This window comes from Canis lupus, chromosome 35, assembly GCF_048164855.1.
Source record: "Canis lupus baileyi chromosome 35, mCanLup2.hap1, whole genome shotgun sequence".
In the NCBI taxonomy this organism is placed as follows: Eukaryota; Metazoa; Chordata; class Mammalia; order Carnivora; family Canidae; genus Canis; species Canis lupus.
The window spans coordinates 2,460,127-2,483,678 of NC_132872.1; the positions used below are offsets into that span (position 1 = coordinate 2,460,127).

General features: G+C 36.9%; 2 protein-coding genes and 1 non-coding gene across 29 annotated transcripts in view; 2 read left to right on the forward strand and 1 right to left on the reverse strand.

Annotated features, from left to right (window-relative positions):
• FYTTD1 (forty-two-three domain containing 1) overlaps positions 1-15,725 on the forward strand; it is a 39,495-nt gene extending 23,770 nt beyond the window's left edge. For 5 of the 13 annotated variants that reach the window (XM_072812167.1, XM_072812165.1, XM_072812164.1 and 2 more), the window contains 7 exons: positions 1,823-1,971; positions 6,644-6,756; positions 7,866-7,962; positions 8,373-8,434; positions 9,906-9,980; positions 11,484-11,610; positions 13,276-15,725. In XM_072812167.1, coding sequence (XP_072668268.1) covers positions 1,823-1,971; positions 6,644-6,756; positions 7,866-7,962; positions 8,373-8,434; positions 9,906-9,980; positions 11,484-11,610; positions 13,276-13,374 — 722 coding nt within the window. In that variant the 3' untranslated portion in view covers positions 13,375-15,725. Of the gene's footprint in view, positions 1-1,822; positions 1,972-6,643; positions 6,757-7,865; positions 7,963-8,372; positions 8,435-9,905; positions 9,981-10,929; positions 11,106-11,483; positions 11,611-12,025; positions 12,116-13,275 lie in introns of those variants that run through there. The other 8 variants (XM_072812169.1, XM_072812166.1, XR_012024416.1 and 5 more) reach the window with 7 other exon arrangements.
• On the reverse strand, positions 538-644 carry LOC140625254 (U6 spliceosomal RNA). Its single transcript, XR_012024613.1, has one exon. It is a non-coding gene; the product is annotated as a U6 spliceosomal RNA (small nuclear RNA).
• A 4,571-nt stretch (positions 15,726-20,296) lies between the features above and the next one.
• Positions 20,297-23,552, forward strand: part of LRCH3 (leucine rich repeats and calponin homology domain containing 3) — a 125,634-nt gene continuing 122,378 nt past the window's right edge. For all 15 annotated transcript variants that reach the window (XR_012024421.1, XR_012024420.1, XM_072812186.1 and 12 more), the window contains exon 1: positions 20,297-20,598. Coding sequence is in view for 13 of the 15 variants with exons in the window: in XM_072812186.1 (XP_072668287.1) it covers positions 20,343-20,598 (256 nt within the window). In the remaining 2 variants the exon portion in view is untranslated. The remainder of the gene's footprint in view (positions 20,599-23,552) is intronic.

The following is a 23,552-nucleotide window of genomic DNA, read 5'->3' on the forward strand; positions in this document are numbered from 1 at the left end:
TCTCTGCCTCTCTCTCTCTGTCTCTGTGTCTCATGAATAAATAAAAATTTTTTTTAATTTCTTTTTTTTTAATTTATTTATGATAGTCACACAGAGAGAGAGAGAGGCAGAGACCCAGGCAGAGGGAGAAGCAGGCTCCATGCACTGGGAGCCCGACGTGGGATTCGATCCCGGGTCTCCAGGATCGCGCCCTGGGCCAAAGGCAGGCGCTAAATTAAACTGCTGCGCCACCCAGGGATCCCCGAATAAATAAAATCTTAAAAAAGAAAAAAAAGATTATGAAATATGGTTGCCAGGGTGATTGATTCAGTGTACCTTCTAGGCACTTGGTACTACAAAATTGTGAATTACCTCTGTGATAGTCTTTTGAATTGCTTAAAAATAGTTCAAACTAAAAATATATCCTTTTAAAATGTGTAGGAGTAAAAGAAAAGACCTGCAAGAGATAGAATGTTAGTGATTATCCCAAGATGATGGGATAATGGGTGACTTTTTTCATTTGGACTTCATATATTTCTAAGATTTTTTTTTTTTTTTTTTAATATGGAACGCTTCACGAATTTGCATGTCATCCTTGCGCAGGGGCCATGCTAATCTTCTCTGTATCGTTCCAATTTTAGTATATGTGCTGCCGAAGCGAGCACTATTTCTAAGATTTCTGCAGTGAACATGTTTGTTTTTTCATGATTAGAAAATATTTTAAAAATACGGGCGCCTGGGTGGCTCAGTCTTGTTAGCGTCTGCCTTCAGCTCAGGTCATGATCCCAGAGTCCTGGGATAGAACTCCATGTCTGGCTCCCTGCGCAGGGGGAAGCTTGCTTCTCCCTCTCCCTCTGCCTGCTGCTCCCCCTGCTTGTGTATGCACAGACTCTCTCTCTGTCAAATAAATAAATAAAATCTATAAAAAAAAAATAAAAACAAAATATTTAAATAGATTAAGACACACAGTGAAAAGGCAAAAGTCAGGTTATTTCATGTGCCACAGAGATTAAAATACATTCATTAGAGTTCAAGGGGTCTTTAATGACAACAGTTTAAATACAGTAGAAATGAAAATAAACCAAATTGCAACATACTAAGTAAATGGGACTTGAGATAGTAACCCACTCAAGGTCATTGTCATTCAATAGAAATGTGAGCCACATATGAATAATATATTTTATTTGACCCAATATATCCAAAACAATGCTGTATATAATTAATAAAGTTATTAATGAAATATTGTACTTTTTTATTACATCTTAGTTCACTCTAGTCATATTTCAAGTATTGAGTAACTGCATGTTATTAGTGGATACCACATTGTACAGGAAAATTTCTTCAATGAGAAAGTAATGCAAGAGAGGATAGCCACAGGGGAAACATGAGAATCTTGTAGTCCTTTGCAGTCCATTATAGGAACAGAACCCTTGCTGGTGCAGTTTATTGTCTCTTTAAAAATGAAATATTAGAGGTGCTTGAGTGGCTCAATGGTTGAGCATCTGCCTTCCACTCAGGTTGTGATCCTGGGGTCCTAGGATCAGTTCCCACATTGGGCTCCCCACAGGGGGAGCCTGCTTCTCCCTCTGCCTGTGTCTCTGCCTCTCTTTGTGTGTCTCATAAAGAAATAAATAAAATCTTTAAAAGATAAAATTTAAAAATTACATACATAACTTCAAAAGAAATACATGTAAATAATGCAATATTATATGATAAAAAAGATTATATAAATAAATGAAAAATAAACCACTCATACTTTCCACCCTGCTTAAGAAATAGAATACCTGTGTGCCTTTCAGTTGCATTTTTAGATTGATTTTTTTTTTTTTTAAACCTTCTACAGGTTTTGGCAAGAATAGTCTGAGCCGTAGAGGAAGGGTAATGCCTGGAAAGAGACGTCCTTATGGAGTTATCACTGGCCTTGCAGCTAGGAAAGCAACTGGAATTCGAAAAGGAATTAGTCCTATGAATCGACCACCTCTTAGTGATAAGGTAGGATGATGGTTTAACCCTGCATCAGATACGCTTTTCCTTTACTTGTACTAATATTTCCATGAATGAGTAGGATATTTTCATTGGGAGAGAATTTTATTTGAACGTTTTGATTTTTTTTTTAATGTGCTTTACATCTTATATAAAAAATAAAAATCATGTCTTTCATGAAGAATACCTAAATTTCCACATTCTTATATAAAATTTGTGTAAAATTTTTTTATAGGTTCCTGATTTCCTTTACCTGTGTGTGTTTTTGTATATACAATTTCTAATAGGTTTTTGAGGTATAATTTTATAGTACAGAATTCATCATATAGTACAGAATTCATCTATAGTACAGAATTCGCTGTACAATTCAGCGAATTTTAGAAAATTTAGAGTTGTATTATTTAATTAGAAAATTAGAGTTGTGGGATGCCTGGGTGGCTCAGCAGTTGAGCGCCTGCCTTTGGCCCAGGGCATGATCCTGGAGACTTAGGATCGAGTCCCGCATCAGACTCCCTGCATGGAGCCTGCTTCTACCTCTGCCTGTGTCTCTGCCTCTCTCTCTCTCTCTCTCTCATGAGTAAATAAATAAAAATCTTTTTAAAAAAATGAAGAAAATTAGAGTTGTATTTAGAGTTGTAGTCTCATTCATTCATAAATCATACCTCATCATATACCTTAGGCAACCCACCCATGTACTTTCTGTAGATTTTCTATAAATTTGCCTTTTTTACACATTCCTTATAAATGGAATCATAGATAATATGTGGTCTGGCGTTTAGTTATGGTGTTTTTCAGGTTCATCATGTAGTATGGATCGGTACTTGATTCTGTTTTTAATCATTGTTTAATATTGCATTATATAGGTACACCATATTTTGTTTATTCATTTACCAGTTGCTGGACATTTCAGTTATTTTCACTTTTTGTATATTATAAATAATGTTGATGTGATGAATGTATATAGGCAGACACTCAACTGCTGAGCCACCCAGGCGTCCCTCCTTAAATTATTTTTAATATACATATTTTGGTTAAGAGTCACAACTATCTTAGGTTCTATAACTTTTCAGTTCTTTTATTTTTAAGATTTTATTTATTCATGAGAGACACAGAGAGAGAGAGAGAGAGGCAGAGACACAGGTACAGGGAGAAGCAGGTTCCATGCAAGGCGCCTGACATTTGACTTGATCCCAGGTCTCCAGGATCAGGCCCTGCGCTGAAGGTGGCGTTAAACTGGTGAGCCACTCGGGGTGCCCCCGATCTAGTAAAAAATATATATTTTTTAAAGATTTTATTTATTTATTCATAGACACACACACAGAGAGAGAGGCAGAGACACAGACAGAGGGAGAAGCAGGCTCCGTGCAGGGAGCCTGATGTGGGACTTGATCCCGGGTCTCCAGGATCACACCCCAGGCTGCAGGCTGCGCCAAACCACTGCGCCACCGGGGCTGCCCAAAGATTTCATTTTATTTTTAAAGATTTATTATTTATGATAGAGGCAGAGTAGTAAAATTTTTAAATTACCACATGTGTTAGTCTTTTGAGTTGTTTGAAAACAGTGAAAATTAAAAATATTAATTAAAATGCTAAGAATGTACTGAATAGTAAGATCCATTTATTCAAGTTGAATGATTTTGGCAAAGGTAAGGTTTGAAAAGTGCTGTTTCTTAAAATCTTTTCCTCAGCCTGAATACATATTAATAATCTGATTTGGACAAAATATAGTACTTGTGAAGCAGATTATTTTCCAGCAAATTAGAAACCTATTTACATATAAATAACTCATTATCTTTTTGTATTCATTAAACAAGTTATTGGAATAACTTAATTGGCCTTGGATTGTTACATGTACTTAAAAATTTTACATCTTAAAAAAAAAATTCTGACCATGATTAGATGTTGTTACTTTTTCTCTCACTTTCCATAGTTGATGTGAATTAGTGAGATTTTATTTCAATAAAAATACACATTTTTTTGTTTTGTTTTTTTTACCTGTAAAGTGAATGACTGAATGGGAAAGATAGCACACTCGTATATATAACTAGTATTTACTGAGAGTAAGTGGCTGTACTAACGGGAATGGTTGACTTCAGGAATGAATTTTTGGTTGTTATTGTTGAGAGTCAGTTTTAAATATCTGTCAAGTAAAAGTTGTGTTTAGGTGGGGTTTTTTTTTAATATTTTAATTATTCATGAGAGACACAGAGAGAGGGGCAGAGACACAGGCAGAGGGAGAAGCAGGCTCCATGCAGGGAGCCCTACGTGGGACTGGATCCCGGGTCTCCAGGATCACGCCCTGGGTTGAAGGCAGTGCCCAACCATGGCCAGCCGGGCTGCCCGGTTCTTTTTTTTTTTTTTTTAATATTTTATTTATTTATTCATGAGAGACACACAGAGAGAGGCAGAGACTTAGGCAGAGAGAGAAGCAGGCCCATAGAACTTTTAACTTAACTTTGGTAATACTAAACTATTTATAATACTTCTGTGAATTAAAAAAATTGTGTTGTTGCTGCTGTGTGTATATATATATATATATATATATATATATATATATATATATATATATGTATAGCAGTTATTTTCCACTAATGGGTAGTTTTAATTGTTTTTCTGATTTTAATAATATAAATGTCTTCATACTATGGAATTCTATAGAGCAGTAAAGGAATAAATTAATCTGTAAGACAGCATGGATGCACCTCAACACATCATGCTAAGCAAAAGGAAAACACAACACTGTGTCTTGTGTGATTCCATTTATTTGAAATTGTAGAAAACACTAAACTGTAGTGACAGATAGTCATTGCCTGGGATGGGAGTCGGGTCAGGGAAGGGAATTAACTCCAAAGGGGTACAGGGAAATGTTTTAGTGTGAGGGCACTTTTTCTATATCTTGATTATAATGTGTTTACATGATCATATGTAATTACTCAAATTCATCAAATTGTAAATTTAATGTATATATTAAATTAGTGTTTAATATAATTTAAATTTAACATATTTAACATATAAAAATGTATATATTAAATAATGTCTTAGTAACATTAACATAAAAATTAAATACCTTAGGTTTTTCCACTTAACAATTTTTTATATATTTTTTTATATTATTGTAAAAGAAAAACTTATCTTTATACTTTTAAAAACACATTGATACATATTTACAAACCTTAGATCCATGGAATGCGTTCAGCATGTATTAGCGGATTATTATTCTAGTCTATGTTTTCATCATTTAACTAACGTGATTGGGTACCCACTATGTGCTAGATGCAAGGAATTCTACAGTAACTCAGTTGAAAATCCCTCATGGGGGCTGCCCCGGTGGCTCAGCGGTTTAGCGCCACCTTCAGCCCAGGGCCTGATCCTGGAGACAAGGGATCAAGTCCCACGTTGGGCTCCCTGCATGGAGCCTGCTTCTCCCTCTGCTTGTGTCTCTGCCTCTCTCTCTCTCTCTCCTCTCTGTGTATTCTCATGAATAAATAAATAAAATCTTAAAAAAGGAAAAGAAAAGAAAATCACTCATGGAAAACTGAGATAAACATCAAATAATCATACAAATAATAGTATAGTTACGTGGAAGTACTTTGAAGGAAAAAAAACATTGACAGCAATATAGAGAGAACTTACATTTACCTATATGATAATATTTGGTGTTACTATTAAAGACAAAACACAAAGCTTGGAATGGGGTTTAGTCTAATTTCATGGCATTTCCCCTATACTCGTTTTTTTAAGATTTTATTTATTTATTCATGAGAGAGACAGAGAGCAAGGCAGAAACATAGGCAGAGGGAGAAGGCAGGCTTTCTTACAGGGAGCCTGATGCAGGACTTGATCCCAGGACCCCAGGATCACGCCCTGAGCCTAAGGCAGATACTCAACCACTGAGCCACCCAGGCATCCCACCCTTGTATTCTTGATGTCCTTTGTCCCTGTTTTTACATTTACTTCTTTTCCAAATGTTCATGAAAATGAAGACTTAAAATTTTTATATATTTTAGTCAATTGATGTTTATGAAATTCTTCTCACATGCTTAAAAAAATACAAAATAATCTACATTAAGTTTAAGATATGGTTTATATTGCCAAGAACTTTTGAAAAAGCTTCATGGAAAATTTGGAAATCTGAATTAGGCTTTAATTGCTGGAGGGAGAAGGAGGAGACATTTCATATGCTTATTTTCTTGAATCCTTTTTTCTCTATAACATTACTCAGGCTTCTTTGCTATCATAACCTCCTTTTTCTCACACATTTGTTTTGGAGCTTGGCCCTCTTATTCCTTCATTTAGCAATCAAAAATCGTGTATATAAGTAATTAGGGAAATGATCCCCTAATTTACATTTCTGGTTTCCTGATTCTTCTTTTGAGTTCGAGTTCCAGGGCCATCTTTCCCCATAATCTGTGCATTCCTTAGAGCACCTCAAACTGAACAATCCAAAATAGAAAAATTCAGTTTTCTATTTGAATTCTCCTTTTGTTGGAAATATTTTAAGTATGATGTGGTTGCTGTCTTTTCTGGAAACACTTAGGTCATTTTAGCTTCTCTGTTTCTCCAACATGCACTATCTAAGAAGTCTCTGTCCATTCTGTTTCAAAAATGTGTACTGTAGTAGGGGATATAACAAAAAGCAATCTGATTAATAACAGAAGGATATTTTTTTGTCTTCTGAAAGAATATAGAACGATATTTTCCAGCATTAAAAAGGAAGGCCAACCTTCTGAGACAAAACGAAGTACAGAGAAAAGCAGTCGCAGTTCTCAAGAGACCTAACCAGTTAAATAGAAAGTAAGTCACCAAATATGATAATGCTGTGCTATCCTGGATAAATAAAGATACACTTCTTGCACTAAGTGATCAAATGAATGTATTTGTATTGGTTATTTTCAAGACAGATATCTGGGATGTCTATATGATCATCGAACATGGAAGTATTCAGTAATGGCTTTCTTCTTTTTTTTGTTTTTTGGCTTTCTTATTCCTTAAACCCAGTATTACTGATGAATTTAACAAATGATAAACTTTAAAAAAATCATCAGTTTGCTTCTTTATCTGTTTACATATAGAATAAAATTACAAAAGGTGATTATTTAGGTAAAGCAACCTCTGCAGGAATTATTCAAAATTGGGAATTCTGAAAGCTAAAATTGTTATTCAGTCTCAGTGATTTAATAGAACAGTATATTTGTGGAAAAAGCAAACTATAAAGAATTAAGCTTAATTTTTTTTAAAGATTTTTATTTATTCATGAGAGACACAGAGAGAGGGGCAGAGACACAGGCAGAGAGAGAAGCAGGCTCCATGCAGGGAACTGAGTGTGGGACTCGATCTTGGGACGGCAGAATCACACCCTGGGCTGAAGGGAGGCACTCAACTGCTGAGCCACTCAGGTGTCCCTAAGGTGAATTTTTTAAAGTAATCTCTATGTCCAATCTATATGTGGGGCTCCTATAAATATATATGGTTTCAGAGTGAGGATGGAAGAGAAAACCATCGATATTATTCAGCAGTTTGGCTATGATATGCCTGTTTGATTTTCTTTATCCTAAACCTGTAAATAAATCTATATATGTATGTTTTTCATCAAATTTAGAAAATAGCATTAAAAATGTTATTTTTATTATCTTCAGAAAAGATCTTGTTGGAATATTAGAGAGTTGAATATTTGGACAATAAATTAGTTCAGCATTAATTAGGTTATGTAGTATGCTACAGAAAGATATTTATAAGTAGAATCTCAATAGCTTTGTGTAAATAAGAAAATAATTCAGAGTCTTTGTTTAGTGTATCTTAAATGTCCAGCCTATAAATTAACTATTTTTGCTTATATTTTCTAATAATGTTTGAAAGTTGTTAAATGGCTGAGACTATTCATGATATGTGTGTTTTTGTTGCAGAAATAACATTCCAGCCAATTTTACCAGGAGTGGAAATAAATTAAGTCATCAGAAAGATACTCGTCAGGCAACTTTTCTTTTCAGAAGAGGCCTAAAGGTATAAAAAAAACCCTTGTTGGTGGTTTACTTTTATCTTGAACATCTACCTTTAGTAGTAATCCTCAATCATAGGCATGGCCCATGGTTGAGGTAGGGGTTAGATTTGTGATATGGAGACTATGACATTAGATTAGTTCTTTATGTTATTTATTTTTTCTATTCTCTCTTGTTGCCATTAATAGCAACATCTTATGAGTTTAACATATTACTTATGAATAAATTTGTTTTACTACTTTTTCTGATATAGGAACCCCAACAAAGAGGTATTAACCAGAATAGACATATGCCTCTCTTGCATTCATACACACACACCACACTGGGTTATAAAGTTACAGAGCCAGGATCGCTTTTTGGATTCAAATCTTCTGCTTTCTGTGGGATCTACTGCCTTTTTTTTTTCCCCTTCAGGTTCAGGCCCAGTTGAACACAGAACAACTGCTAGATGATGTAGTAGCAAAGAGAACTCGTCAGTAAGTCTCAATTTGTTTTTCAAGATGTCATTTCAAAATTCCCAGAATTTAAAAAAAAAAAAATTCCCAGAATACTAGCAACCCACATTAATACGTACTCTGGTCCAGAAGGAATTAATGAGACCCAAAGTATATTAACCCTTGAGCCTGAAATAAATTCATTTTGTTTTTTTCCCCAAAAACCCTTTGCATTTTCACATGTCATTGTGTTAGAAATTTTAGCAACAAATACATCACTCTATTTAAAAAAAAAAATTAATGGCCTTTTCCATTTTAATGAAATCTTTATTTCTATAACTGCTTTTATATAAGTCAACCTATTCAGGGAATAAATAGAAGAAAACACAATAGAACTTTTAGAAAACTTGTAAATCCTTAATAACAATAGGATGTTTTTCTTTTTCACATATTCTTTTTTCCCCAACTCCATAAAAGTTTTTTAAAACTACATTTTTTGTTAGAATTGCACCTCTGACATGTGAGGTGTAACATTGTAATTCCATCAATATGATCAGGTTTTGAGATTAAATTATTTAAAATATGGCAACTTTTTGGAAAACAAAATGTATAAAACATGGTATTGGTACAGATATGATCCCAGCTATAATTGAACAGAGTTTAAGAAACTATTTTGAACTTGACATTGACAGTATTCTTTTGCATGAGTGTCATGACATTGGAAGTCGTAAGGAAAGAAATAATCATAAGCTATCTGCTTTTGCAATGAACAGTGTTTATACAATTGTGATAATATAAATGCTCTTTGTCTTGAACTTTTGAGAATCAACCTATGGGGGGGAAAGCACATACTACTTAATTTGGTTAACAAATATGGTGAAAATGTCAGATTTTGAGTAATGTGAATATAAAAGCTGATAAAAAGTGAGAAGTACAAAGTGAAAGAAGAGGTGAAAGGAAGGAATTAGAAGTATTCTCTTTTCATACAAAGTCAGGATAGGGGGATTATGTCAAAGATTGAAAGAAAGATTTAAAAGACTAAAAGATTTAAGTATAATTAAAGTTATAGTGGAAGTAAAATAGTGAAATAGCTATCAAAATGTTTAGAGGTGGGAGGGAAACTAGAGGATAGTGTGATGAACTAAAACATCATAGTAAAATATTACATACATGTCTTATATAGTGAACTAGCAAGCAGTAAAAGCAGGAAAGGTTAAAAGTGGTGCCATTGGGGAGCAGGAAGGTGGGGGAGAATAGTGGTGACTGTTAGTTTTCATTAGAAGCCTTTCTGTATTATTTAATTTACATGTGTTACACTGAAAAATACTTAATAAATTCAAGTGTCTAGTTCCTATACCCAAGATGCTAATTAATTATATTGTTGTGGAGCTTAGTATTTTTTTTAAAGCAAGAGAAAGTAATGGCTACTTTAAAATGTATGTTTTTATGTGGAATACACTAGATGATTTATGAACTTCCATTTCTAGTGAAGTTTTTGGTTTTTTGAAACTAGATGGCGAACTTCCACCACAAATGGAGGAATTTTGACTGTCTCTATTGACAATCCTGGAGCAGTGCAGTGCCCAGTGTAAGTCCTTTTTTTATTGTGCAGAAATTATAACCTCTCAGTATAATTGGTAATAGAAAAGCATTGGACTTCTGCTTATGATGTCCAAGTTAAGATAAACTAAGACAAAGATCAAAGTAATACTTGTAGTACAAAGTGGAAATAGTATAGTATAAAGTAAAAGTTCTCTTAATTCCTGGTTCTATAGCTCCAAGGTAGCCACTTTTAACAATTTCATGTTTTTATTTGAAAAAAAAAAAATTGGTACATGTATACTAATTATATACACTTATTATTTTTTTTATGTATAATGATAAATGAGGGAAGCAGGTATATATATATATACGTATATGTATGTGTATATATATATATATATATATATATATATACACCTGCTGCTTTCTCCTCTACCCCCCCCCCCCCCCCCCGTATATTTTGGACATCTCTACTTTTCAGTAATACAGATCTACCTTCTTTCTATTTTTTTTCTTTTTATTTTTTTAAAGATTTTATTTATTCATGAGACACACAGAGAGAGGGGCAGAGACACAGGCAGAGGGAGAAGCAGGCTCCCCGCAGGGAGCCCGATGCGGTACTTGATCCCAGGACTCCAGGATCATATCTTGAGCCAGAAGGCAGACCCTTAACCACTGAGCCACCCAGGCATCCCTCTACTTTCTTTTTAAAGGCCTCCTAGTGTGTTCTTTTATCGGAATGACCTTAATTTAGTTAACTATTCCATTATGTATTGCATTTTAAACTTTCTAGGTTTGTGTAGTTTTTGATCTCTTCAGGCATTTTAATAAATGAACAAAACATAGGATAAGTCTCTAATCATTCTAAATTATTGAAAAGTTTATAGGTTTACTTAAAAAAGGTATTCTTTGAGTGATTATAAATTTTCATCTCTAGTCAAGAACCAGGTACGATATTACCCCCGTGTCTGTGATTTTACTTTCCATGGTTTCAGTTACCCAGTCAACCGTGCTCTGGAAACAGATGGTCCTCCTTCTGATGTATTATTGTCAGAAGGTCAGTAGTAGCCTAACAACTACATCACAATTCCTACATCATTCACTTCACTTCATCTCATGTAGGCATTTTATAATGTTACATGGTAAGTATAATATATTTTGAGAGAGGAAGGGAGAGAGACCACATTCACATAACTTTTATTTCAATATTCTGTCACAGTTGTTCTGTTTTACTATTAGTTATTGTTAATCTCACACCATTCCTAATTTGTAAATTAAACTTTATAATTTAAAGGTATATATGTATAGGAAAAAACTATATAGTATTTGTAAGGGTTCAGTACTATCTGCCGTTTCAGGTATGGTATCTACTGGTTGAGTAGGGGCCAGTCCATGGATAAGGGGGGGACTGTTGTACTTTTTTTGACACAGTGTAGCCCTAATACTTTGGAACATGTGTAGAAGTCAAGATCTTATTGTACCAAATGATTTATTTTTCTTCTTTTGATTATCAAGCTTGTCTGATTTCATTTTTATTTTTTTATACTAGAACTCAGAAACCACGGTTAACTCGTACTGCTGTACCCTCATTCTTGACAAAACGGGAGCAATCTGATGTAAAGAAAGTTCCTAAAGGTGTCCCCCTACAATTTGACATAAATAGTGTTGGAAAACAGGTAAATTTTTTTTTTTTAATTTCTTTGGGCCATTCGTTGAGAGTATTTTTAAAAAGTGTGTAATGAATTAAATACAGTGTTCTAAGTCTCCTGAACCGTAGGAAACCACTGATCAATCTGCTTTGTTTCTATAGATAAGCCTATTATGGACATTTCATATGAATAAAATCATACAATATATGATCTTTTGTGACTGACTTCTTTCACTTAACATAGTGTTTTCAAGGTTCATCCATAGTGCATGATCTTTTTATCACTGAATAATGTTCTATCATATGAATGTACCATATTTTATTCATTCATTAGTTGATATTTTGGTTTGGGCTGTTCCCAGTCTGTGGCTATTGTGAATAATGCTCATCTGCACATTCATGTACATGTTTTTTTGTGTGAGTATATGTTTCCATTTCCCCTGGGTAAAAACCTACAAGTGGAATTGCTAGGTCATATCAACTGCCAGACTTGTTTTCCAAAGTGGCTGCAATATTTACATTCCTTCCAGCATGTATGAGACTTCTAAATTTCTCCACATTCTCATCTATACTTGTTATTCTCTGTCATTTGATTATAACTATGCAATTCATTGTGAAGTGGTATGTCTCACTGTGTTTTTTTTTTTTTTTCACTGTGGTTTTTTATATTAACTTTGTGTCTTATGACCTTGCTAAAATTTACCTATTTTTGGTAATTTTGTAGGTTCCTTAGCATTTTCCTTATAAACAATCCTGTCATCCTCCAAATTTTTTTCCAGTCTTTAAAACTTAATTCTTTTTTTTTTTTCTTTACTGTAATGGCTAGAACCTTCAGGACAGTGTTAAATAGAAACAGAGCATGGTATGCTTGCCTTGTTCTCAAGTGTGAAAAGAAAGCATTAAATGTTTCATCATTGAATATGATGTTAGCAGTAGGTTTTTAGTAGATTCTCTATATCAGTTTGAGGGAGTTCCCTTTATTCATAATTGAGAATTTGTATCATGAGTTGATGTTGGATTTTGTCAAATGCTTTTTTTGGTATCCATTGATGTAAGAATGTGTGGAATTGGAAATATGAAATATGGACAGAAATTAGACCAAATTTGTTTTACTTCTTTTTATTTTGTCATGGTTGCTTTACTTTCACAAAGGGTGAAGTATAATTTGGGTGTGCTTTCTGTTGTTAATTAAAAACCAGATTTTGATTTGAGTTTGATTTGAATTTCCCTGAGGAACTCACACAAATCCAAAAACTCAGAGAAATTCAAGAAAATTGTTATAAATGTTCACGTGTAAATAATGATTATGTTTATCAAAGACCTCACTAGAATTTGTGGCAATGTTTGTAGAGCCTAAAAATAATTCAAATAGAGAAACTCCTGCATGTATGACTTGTGGACATGTTTTATATAGTATATAAGTAGGCATTTGTAGTGGTTAGGAGGTAGAGATTGTGAATCAGACCATCAGGTTGAAATTCTGGAGCTCTAAGTAGGTAAATTAACTATAACTTCTCTAAACTTCACTAAATTTACCTATTTCGTATGGTTTTTGTTAGAGTTAAGTGAGTTCATATGCTTAAATGTTTAGGAAATATTGCTGTTACTTTGAATTACCATGATCACATTATTGTTCTTAAGGAAATAACGGCTAACAGTCAAGTTGTTAATTTTTTTGTTTTGTTTTCTCTAGACAGGGATGACTTTGAATGAGCGATTTGGGATCCTGAAGGAACAAAGAGCCACTCTCACGTTCAACAAAGGAGGAAGCCGTTTTGTAACCGTGGGATAGATCCCATGTCAAAGGGACTTTTGAGTGATGACTCTGTTTTAAAAGTTGAATTGCTTGAAGAGTTCATCACAGAAATTCAAGAAACTTTATTTCCGAATATTCACAAGGCTAAATCTTATTTTTATTTTTGAAGTTGTTTTCGTTGTTTTTTTTTAAACATGTATAAATAATGCCCTGAAAGAATAACAGGGAATATACCTATCTGTTCTTAAGATTCCATGGTTGGCCCAGACAGAAAAATTCTCTATTTGACTTCTTTGGTTCCTCATGAAGCAGAAAGAAGACACAAAGATAGAAATTGATTATTTTTATGTAGTGGTATTTAGGATCTCATCACTTTTGCCTGTGTTTTACACTTTGCCATGGTAAATCTTGGTCTTCAGAGATATGAGTAGGTCCCTTTGTTGTTGTCACCTATCCTTTAATAAGTGTGGATGTAATAAGTGCGGTTGACTTTTCTTCATTAGAGTTATTAAAAAATCACTAGAATTCCAGTTTTGAGTTTTGAGATTTATGGGAATACCTGGAATTTGGGTCACTTTTCAGATAATGTTAGGTTAATCCTCCAGAGTTATAAATCTTTAATACTGAACTTTTAATAAGAAATATGACTCTAGGCATTAGTCTTTGTTTAAAATATTGATGTTTAAAGGTTATAAATAAATGTGTTTACAGAATTACCTGATAGAGCCTTGGAAGAGAAGGTCCAATGTAAAAACCTGACAATTGTGTTTAGTAAATGAAGAAAGCAGGAGAGGAAGTAAGTAGCAGGTTGAAGATAGGTAACTGAGGTAAAAACTTCAAAACCCAAGACATAGGTATACTGTTTGAATTTAGTGTAGTCTTGAATCCAATGTCCATGAAGAATTCTTCAAATGATATCTAGAAGAATCCTAATTATCAAAATGTATTGAGTCCCTTAGATATGTTGATGGTTAAATCAATAGCCATAAAGTCCTAGACTTCTTACTCAAAAAGTTGAATTTTATAAGCTTTTTAAGCTTGCTAATTAAACAGTATACAGCTTCAAAATCAAAAGTATACTTGTAAATGTCACAAAGAAAAAAGTGCAAAATGGTAATTGAGTTACATTATAACCTTGTTTTATACCTTTCTTGTATAAAGTTCAGGCATCTATGGTAAGATGGTTTTTTTTTTTTCTTCCATGCTCTGAAGGGGTGGGAGAAATTAATCTGTTGTGCCAAGCTAGTGCTAAAAGTTGTCAGAGGGTTGTATACTAGAAGTTACAGTATCATGCCAAAATGCAGCAAAATATTCCAGCCACAAGTTCAGCCATTTTGAAGCTTAACCTTTTGGTTTGCTGTAATGTTAAAACTTCTAAGTAAGTGTTGGTTTCCTTAGTGTGTACTGGTATTGATTTTCCCTGTAAAACAAAACAAAACATTAAGTTATCACTCTTGCCTGCCTTGCATTGTATATCAGACGTCATTGTTTTCTCTCATGCTCCTTGGGTTACTTGGTTTATGCTAGCCACGGAAAAGTATCAATAACAGTTTCATGCTTATACCAAAGAATTAGATCTGATCCTTAATATCTGGTATTTTGCCAGTGAGTCTACTCATAAGGGATTATTGGAAGCCAGTCACACAATTTGAAAATAAACTCTAGTCTCCTTTGGCCAAGGACTCATTGCAAAACATTTTTGCAAGTACAAATGCTTAGATTTCATCCATGAACAGTCCATTTTATTTTAGACTGGTTAAGAGTCACTGGTAGCTTATTTTAAAGCAAAAGAAAAACAACTGAGCACAAATTTGCTGTCTTTAGAACAGTTTGTGAAAATATGGTATAAAGATGCTTTCATTTTTTTAATTTTAAATATTGTACAGAGCTATTATTAATGCCATTTTTCTTGAAAACCTTAAAAATTGTCCCAAATATTGACATTAATTGCATCAAACAACAAAGTGTCTTTGGTGTATTAAACTTTTGCTCCTTCATGCATCTCTAATTTCATTTTCTTTTTAAATATAAAATTTTGCCTTTGTTAACTAAATTAAAATTCTTGAGTGGTAACATGTTGTATATAAACAAAAGAATATGCTTTGTTGGAGGAAAATTTCCTTTCTTGGAATGTGATTGTAGTCTTCCTTTTTCAGTTCTTAAATTTTTTTTAAACAAGATACAACTTAAAATTTCCTTTGCATCAAGGTGTATGCAAAACATTGATGCAGTGCATCACAAAATGAAAGTTTGTATTTAATGAGGAGATGCTTTACACTGTACTTTTTGGTGTTTTTTGGAAAAGTTACAAATTTAGATCTATTCTGAAGCTGTTCATTTTTAACAAATAAAATGTTACAGGTCTCACATTTATTCTTAGCTATAAAGATTGAGTTGTGGTTTTTAGATTGTTCTGTGCTACAAAGAACTTTGTAGTGGTTATAATTTTTAGGGTTTGAAAAACTACCTACCAGTTAAATTGGTAAATCAGTCTAGACTCATTCTCACTGCCTTTTGACCATTTCATTCATAAGCTCCAACCAGGAAGCAAAATAGCTAGGAGTTAAAGAATCAAATTTACTTAGAATGCAGAATTTCAAGCTGGATGAACCTTTCTCCATCATCCATTTCAACTTCTCTTATCTACATCTTAGTTAAGTGAGGTTCAGCTTTTCTAACCTTTTTTTTTTTTAAATTTATTTATTCATGTTAGTCACACGGAGAGAGAGAGAGGCAGAGACACAGGCAGAGGGAGAAGCAGGCTCCAAGCACCAGGAGCCCGATGTGGGATTCGATCCCGGGTCTCCAGGATCGCGCCCTGGGCCAAAGGCAGGCGCCAAACCGCTGCGCCACCCAGGGATCCCGAGGTTCAGCTTTTCAAGATTTATATATGGCAGATTCACTTTTTGAGCTCAGGTCTTTTAATTCTCAATTCATAATAAACTGCTGCTGTGACTTGAACACCCAGAGAAAGTAGCTGTCAGATGTCTAAGAAACGGTAATTAGCCATGCTTTAGCATTTGTAGCATGCTAAGTAAATCTACTCAACCATGATTATTGAGACTTCATTATTTCGGTATTAAAGCTATGGAGATGCTAAGGCCAGAGTTGCTAACTAGACATTTTTTTCTTTTTTTTTTTTTTTTTGACATTTTTTTCTAATAGGCATAAATTTCACAATTTAAATTACAAGCACATCATAAAATACTTTTAAGTATGAAGAAACCTATTATAGGCTTCATTGCCCACTGATAATTTTTTGTTAGACTATATATATATATATCCTATTTTGCTGTCAGGAGCTTTATAATTAACACAGCATACACAGTGTCAGGATAGTTTTTAATTTTTATTTCTTTATATTTTTATTTTAATCACCCAGTGCTCATCATGACCAGCATCCCTATCATCTATTTCTTAATCCCTATCATCTATTTCACCATGATATCTCTCCATCCACCTTTCCTGTGGTAACGAGCAGTTTCCCTATAGTTAATAGTCTGTTTCTTAGTTTTCTCTTTTTCCCCTTTGCTCTTTTGTTTTGTTTCTTAGTATATTGGGGTAATTTTTGTCCTGATTCAGATTCATTGCTATAATGAGATAAGAGAAAAAAATAGCTGACTTTGCACTGCAAAGAATGGATACCATACCTTCTGAATACAGGCACTATCAGAGCAGAAAATGTTTTCGTCATTTTTGAGTAGTGTATTTGACAAAGCATCATCAAAATTATTTGTTCTGTTGCCCCTGTAAAAAAAAAAAAAAAAAAAAAGTTTTTTTTTAAAGATTGTATTTATTCATGAGAGACACAGAGAGAGAGAGGCAGAGACATAGGCAAAGGGAGAAGCAGGCTCCCTGCAGGAAGCCCCATGTGGGACTTGATCCCGATCCTGGGGATCATGCCCTGAGCCAAAGGCGGACACTCAACCGCCGAGCCACCCGGGTGTCTATAAGCTTCCTTTTAAAGACCGTTCTTTTTACATAGCTCAATTTGAAGTTACTCCCTTTTAAAAAGTGTTAACAATAAACCACAAGCATTTACAACGGAGTACTAGACTATTGTGGGCCGCTAATAAGGAATTTAATTTTCTTACTAACGCCTCTTTTTTTCCTCTGACGTTGTTAATTCTATCAAATCTTCCAAAAATCTTGATGAAACAAGGAAGTAGTACAATGCTGGAGCTGAAATTCCTTGTTCTGAAATGTATTTTACATGAGGTTTACTGATGTTTAAAGATGAATAGGAAACTATTTCCATAGTGTGTATGTGTCTGATTTCTACTTCTATTTCCACTTTCCTTTAATGAGAAAAAAATCATACTAATTTTTCTTGTATAAAGTTTAAAAAAGTTATTAGTGCGTCTTATTAAAGGAGTCAGAAAGGGAAGAACCGAACATTTATTGAATGTCTTCACCAAACCAGTTTCTGTGCTTTACATTTGAAGAGCATAAGATTGATGAAGATTTTAATCCCATTGCTCTGAGTTTATAAAAATGGAGTCTTAAAGGAGTGACCACATGTTCTTAGTGAGTAGAAAGAGGAAAGCATTTTATTTCTGCATGGCGTAGGGAGATAACAGAGCTGGAAAACTCTTGAGATTTGAGTGAAACTATTGCCCTTGATATTCAATGAGTTACTTTAGCCGTAAAATAAACAGGAAGTAGCAGGGAAGTCCTCTATCAATTCCTAACATTCAATAACCCTCACTGCCTAGTTTTTTCAGCTATTTCCGGGCCACAGAACAGTTGTAGAATAAGTAACAGGCCCCTGTAGCTCCTTTGCTCATAGCCTTTTTGCAACCGTTTCTCAACACGTTTTATTCATCATTGGACATTAGTGAAATCCTCACAGTGATTCCATTTCCTAATCTCTCACAGAATGATACTCTTGTTTTATGGGGAAGATTGAGGGAGTAGGAGGAGACTTCTACCTTTGTAGATGAGACCTCAAATCTTTAAAAGTCTTAAAATTAACTCTGAGTTATCTTTTCTTCCAGCCTCTCTTTACCTAGGTCTTGCTCTTGTGGTATATACAGAATCTTCATTTCTCCTATCCATAGGCTTTTCTTTTGGATTTTAAGTACTTACAGATTTATCTACCCTGTTCTAAAAATTTTTTCTTCCCTCCCAAACTTCTTTTTCTCCTAGTAGTACATAACATCTGCAGTGTTAGTGCACAACACATCTTCTGTGTCTGCTTCCATTCATTCTTACTTAGCTCCAATTAAAATACTCAACTCTGGGGTATGGAAGATAATTACAGAGTTTAACATAATGACCTTAAAATCTAGTTGACAAAGTAATGTCAATCTATAAACTTGGTCAGAAGTTCAGAGGCCAAGATTAGCGTGGTATGTTGCAATTCTAATGAGATAAATGTGTAGGTAGGTGGGAAGAATGAGGCCATATTCTGGAGAACTTGTTAGAAAAATTTAGTGTAGATATGGAAGGTAATAGGTAATCAAATTCAGATGATATAATGGTGCGTTTTATAAAGATGTAACCCGTAGCATTGTAGCATTAACATGGAATATATGATTATGGTTTTAGTCAGATTTGATTTAAAACCATCCATGATACAGGTTCCTTTTCTCTAAATTCTGATAGATTAACCCCACTACCCCTATTCAGCCCTTTTTTGTTGTATATCAAAATACAACATACTAAAAATTTTGTATATCAAAATACAACATATTAAAAATCAAACTTCTATATATTTGGATTATTAGATTCTAATATAGGAAAAGAGCACTGGCAGCTTTTTCTGTTTCCCAGAAATACTAGTCAATTGGTTGTAGGGAACTTTACATCTTGTAGCAGGAACGGCTTAAATGTGTAAAAGAATATGCTGCAGTCTGGTGGCAATGTAAAGAAAGCCTAACTGGTTTAAAATGAAGTATTTTCCAGGTTTTCAGTAAGTGTGTGTGTGTGTTTTTTTGTTTGTTTGTTTTTAAGTTTTTATTTGCTCATGAGAGACACAGAGAGAGGCGGAGACATAGGCTCCCTGCAGGGAGCCCGATGTGGGACTGGATCCTAGGGTCTCCAGGATCAGGCCCTGGGTCAAAGGCAGACGCTCAACCACTGGGCCCCCCGGGCGTCCCTAAGTGATTGATTTTTATCATTTTCTTCCATTCTATTTCTAATTCCCACATTTAGAGTATGGTCCGGTCATCCCCCACCCCCCCAATTTTGGTTCCAGACAAAAATTTTAAAGACTTTAATGCCATTCAATCCTGATTTGTTCAATAAAAATCTTGACTAAAGGACAAAATGCTATTTAAAGTGTTTGCTTTATTTTTGTTAAGAGCTAATTTATAAAAAGGGAAGGAGGACCCAACACACACGTTCACATAATCCTGGTCAAATAAGGATGGAGTTCGGGAGCCCGAATCCACGTCTCCGTTTAGATCGCTGGGTGTATGGAACGGCAGGCGCGGGGAGGAGACGTTCCGTAGGGCGCGCCCCAGGGCGCCCCGCTCTCCCTGCCTGCGTTTCTGGCCGCAGCCGTGTGGCGAACCTTCACGTTTCTCCTCCAGATGGAGGGAGGGAGGCAGAGAAGTTCCTGCGGGGAGCGTTGTCTGAGGCATTTTATTTTATTTTTTATTTTTTTTTTGATTTTTATTTATGATAGTCACAGAGAGAGAGAGAGAGGCAGAGACCTAGGCAGAGGGAGAAGCAGGCTCCATGCACCGGGAGCCCGACGTGGGATTCGATCCCGGGTCTCCAGGATCACGCCCTGGGCATCTGAGGCATTTTAAAAATGCTACTGGAAAAAAAAAAAAAAATTAAGAAATAAATAAAAATGCTCCTGCACGCCTGGAGGGGGCGGCCGCCCCAGACGCGTGAGCTCCGCCTCGGCCTCGCTGAAGCCCGCGGCGTGGGCGGAGCCGCCCCGCAGCCCTCCCCCGGGGCACCGGCCGCCCCGCCCCCGCCCCCGCCCCCGCCCCCCGGCGGCGCTGGCTGCGCATGCGCCGAGCCGCGGCCGGAGAGCTGGCGGCTGGGAAATGGCGGCCGCGGGTCTGGTTGCTGTGGCCACCGCTGCGGAGTGCTGCGGCCCGGTCGCCTCGGGAGGTGGTCTCTCCGGCGTTAGCTGCGGCCCCAGCGCGGGGACGGGCCCGGGCCCGGGTCCGTGGAGCCGCTCCCTCGACCGGGCGCTGGAGGAGGCGGCCGTGACCGGGGTGCTGAGCCTGAGCGGCCGGAAGCTGAGGGAGTTCCCCCGGGGAGCGGCCAACCACGACCTGACGGACACCACCCGGGCGGGTGAGCGGGGCCGGGGGCGGCCGTGCTGGCGGCGGGGCCTGGGGCGCGGCGGGGGCGTCACGGAGCCGCGCCGGACGGGGCCGCGGGACGGGGCCCAGCCGCCCCCCCGCGGTGGAGCCCGGGGCGAGGCGGCGGACGGCGGCATCCCTGAGGAAGAGCGCCGGGCGCGGGGGCCGCGCTCCCTGAGGGACTAACTCGTCAGCCGCCGGGGCCTGCGGGCGCCCCTCGACTCGGGTGCCGGGCGGACGGCGCGGGGATGGGGCCCCCGAGCGCTGACGCTCCTGCGGGCGCTTCCTGCCGGGGCCCCGGGGGCGCCCGGGGGGCTCGGGGTGGGGCGCCGCCTCGGGCCGGGCCGTGACCCCGGGGGCGCGGGGTCGAGGCCCGCGTCGGGCTGCCTGAGGGGAGCCTGCTGCTCCCTCGGCCTGTGCCCCTGCCCCGCCCTCTCTGGGTCTCTCATGAATAACGAAATAAAATTTTTTAAAAAATGGGACCCCTAGGCTGTGACTTTCCCCTCTCCTTTTATCTAGTTGACTTATACGCAAGTTACTTGTACAACGAGCGAGCCAGCCTCCAGGCTCCTGTCACTTTTCTCTTTCCTCCTGCGCTCCCTGGAACGTGGGGACGAGAGCGGACCCATGCATTGCCTGCCGCCGCTGGAGTTAATGCTTTTTTTAAAAAAAAAAAAAAAAAGTCTTTGTGGTGTTTTTTTTTTTTAAGGTTTTTAATTTATTTATTCACGAGAGACACAGAGAGAGAGGCAGAGACACAGGCAGAGGGAGAAGCAGGCTCCATGCAGGGAGCCCGATGTGGGACTCGATCCAGGGACTCCAGGATCACGCCCTGAGCCAAAGAGCCACCCAGGCATCCCAAAAGCTTTGTTTTATACATAAATTTGAACACAGGAAAGGTAATAAGGAATGGGGTATTATTATTATTAATTATTTTATTTTTTTAGTTGTGGAGAACAATGTCTGGTGACTGAGGCGTTCGACATAATATGTTTCTCTTGTGTTTGAAATATAGCTTCCTCAGGGAGTAGGTTAAAAACCGAGCCTATTCATGTTTTACACAAAGGAGGGGAAAAAAAATCCCTTACACAAGTTTGTATAGTATGATGTAGTTTTTTATTTTGATATACCGTGGTGTTTTTTCTTTTCTTTTTTTTTTTTTTCTTTTTGGAGACGAAAGAATGAGTAGTACTTTGCGTCTTATAGTCACTCCATTTTATTTTAAATTCTCTGATTAAGTCTCTGCGCGCTCATTAAAGATTGGGGAGTATTACGTACGATTCGCTTGCTAGAAAAACGAACGTAACTGTTAAACCACTCCAAGAAACCTCTTTCCAGAAAAACTTTCTTCCTGTAAAACGGAAGAAAGTCAATGTCTAATTATTTAATCTCTTTTTTGGAAACAGTTGTACTGAAGATCATTTGTATTTTTTTAGTGAATGTTCTTAAAATTAAACGTTATTGCTGAGATAAGCGTGAACAACCACTTGCCTTCTTTTTTTCCTTTTTTTTTAAGAGTTAATTTATTTATTCATGGGAGACACGGAGAGAAAGAGAGGCAGAGACGCAGGCAGAGGGAGAAGCAGTCTCTATGCAGGGAGCCCAATGTGGGACTCGATTCCAGGTCCCCAGGATTACGCCCCTGGGCCAAAGGCAGATGTTAAACTGCTGAGCCACTTGGGCTGCCCCCCACTTGCCTTTTGTATGTGTTCTGATAGACAGCATCTAAAATTGTCAGTCACACCCCTGATTTCCTGATTCTTTTCAGGAGATGGCTGTATGGCCTAGGATGGTCAGGAGATGGGTAATGCCGTGATTTTATATTGGTGTGAGTCATTTCAGGACTACTGCATTAAGCCTGCAGCTAAAGAACAAGTTGATTACAGGGGTGTATCTGGTCATTCTCTTACCTGCTTTTAAATAGTTCTAAGACCAACATGTTTTGCATTTAAGAAATTTTTTATTAACAAAGAAAACTTAAAGCTATGTGTGAAGAAAAATAACTAATCCCAATGAATTTTTCCCTTTCTGTGCTCTGAATTATTTTTAAATTTTTAGATTCTTAAATTTTTTTATTTTTGGACAGGGAAGGGAGGAAAGGGAGAGAACTTAGGCAGGGTCCACGACCAGCGTGGAGCTGTGGTGGGGCTAGATCTCACAACCCTGAGATCATGACCTGAGCCAAAATCAAGAGTTAGTTGTTTAACCAAGCCACCCAGGCACCCCTTAAATATTTTATTTATTTTTTAAGATTTTATTTATTCATGAGAGACACACAGAGAGAGAGAGGCAGAGACACAGGGAGGGAGAAGCAGGCTCCATGCAGGGAGTCGGATGCGGGACTGGATCCTGGGACTCCGGGATCACACCCCAGGCTGAAGGCAGGCCCTCAACCACTGAGCCACCCAAGAGTCCTAAAGTATTTTATTTTTAAATAATCTCTACATCCACTGTGGCCTCAAACTTGCAACTTTGAGATTGAGTCACATGTTCTTCTGACTGAGCCAGCCAGGTGCCCCTTGGAATTATTTTAAACAGATAATTTAGTGTGGATATCATCATTTATTGAGTATACACTGTTTGCTATTCATTGTGCTAGATGTTTTAAAACACACTGCCTTGTTAAATGCTCAAAACAACCAGTGGACTAAGCATTATTATTTCCCCTTTACATATGAGGAGGCACTCAGAGTTTACAGATGAGGAATCACTCGGAGAAGGTCACATAACTAGTATTAGGAGAATTTCAGCCCAGGTCCATCTGACTCTTTTTTTCTCTGCTATACAACATAGCCTCCATATGTACAGATAGGTATTACTATTACTGTTTTTACAGATAGTGAAATTAAGGTTTGGAGATATTAGATAATTTGTTTGAAGATCTGTAGCTAAAGGCCAGGAAAGGCAGTATTAGCCAGGATTTGAGCTTAGTTTGAGGTAACTCCA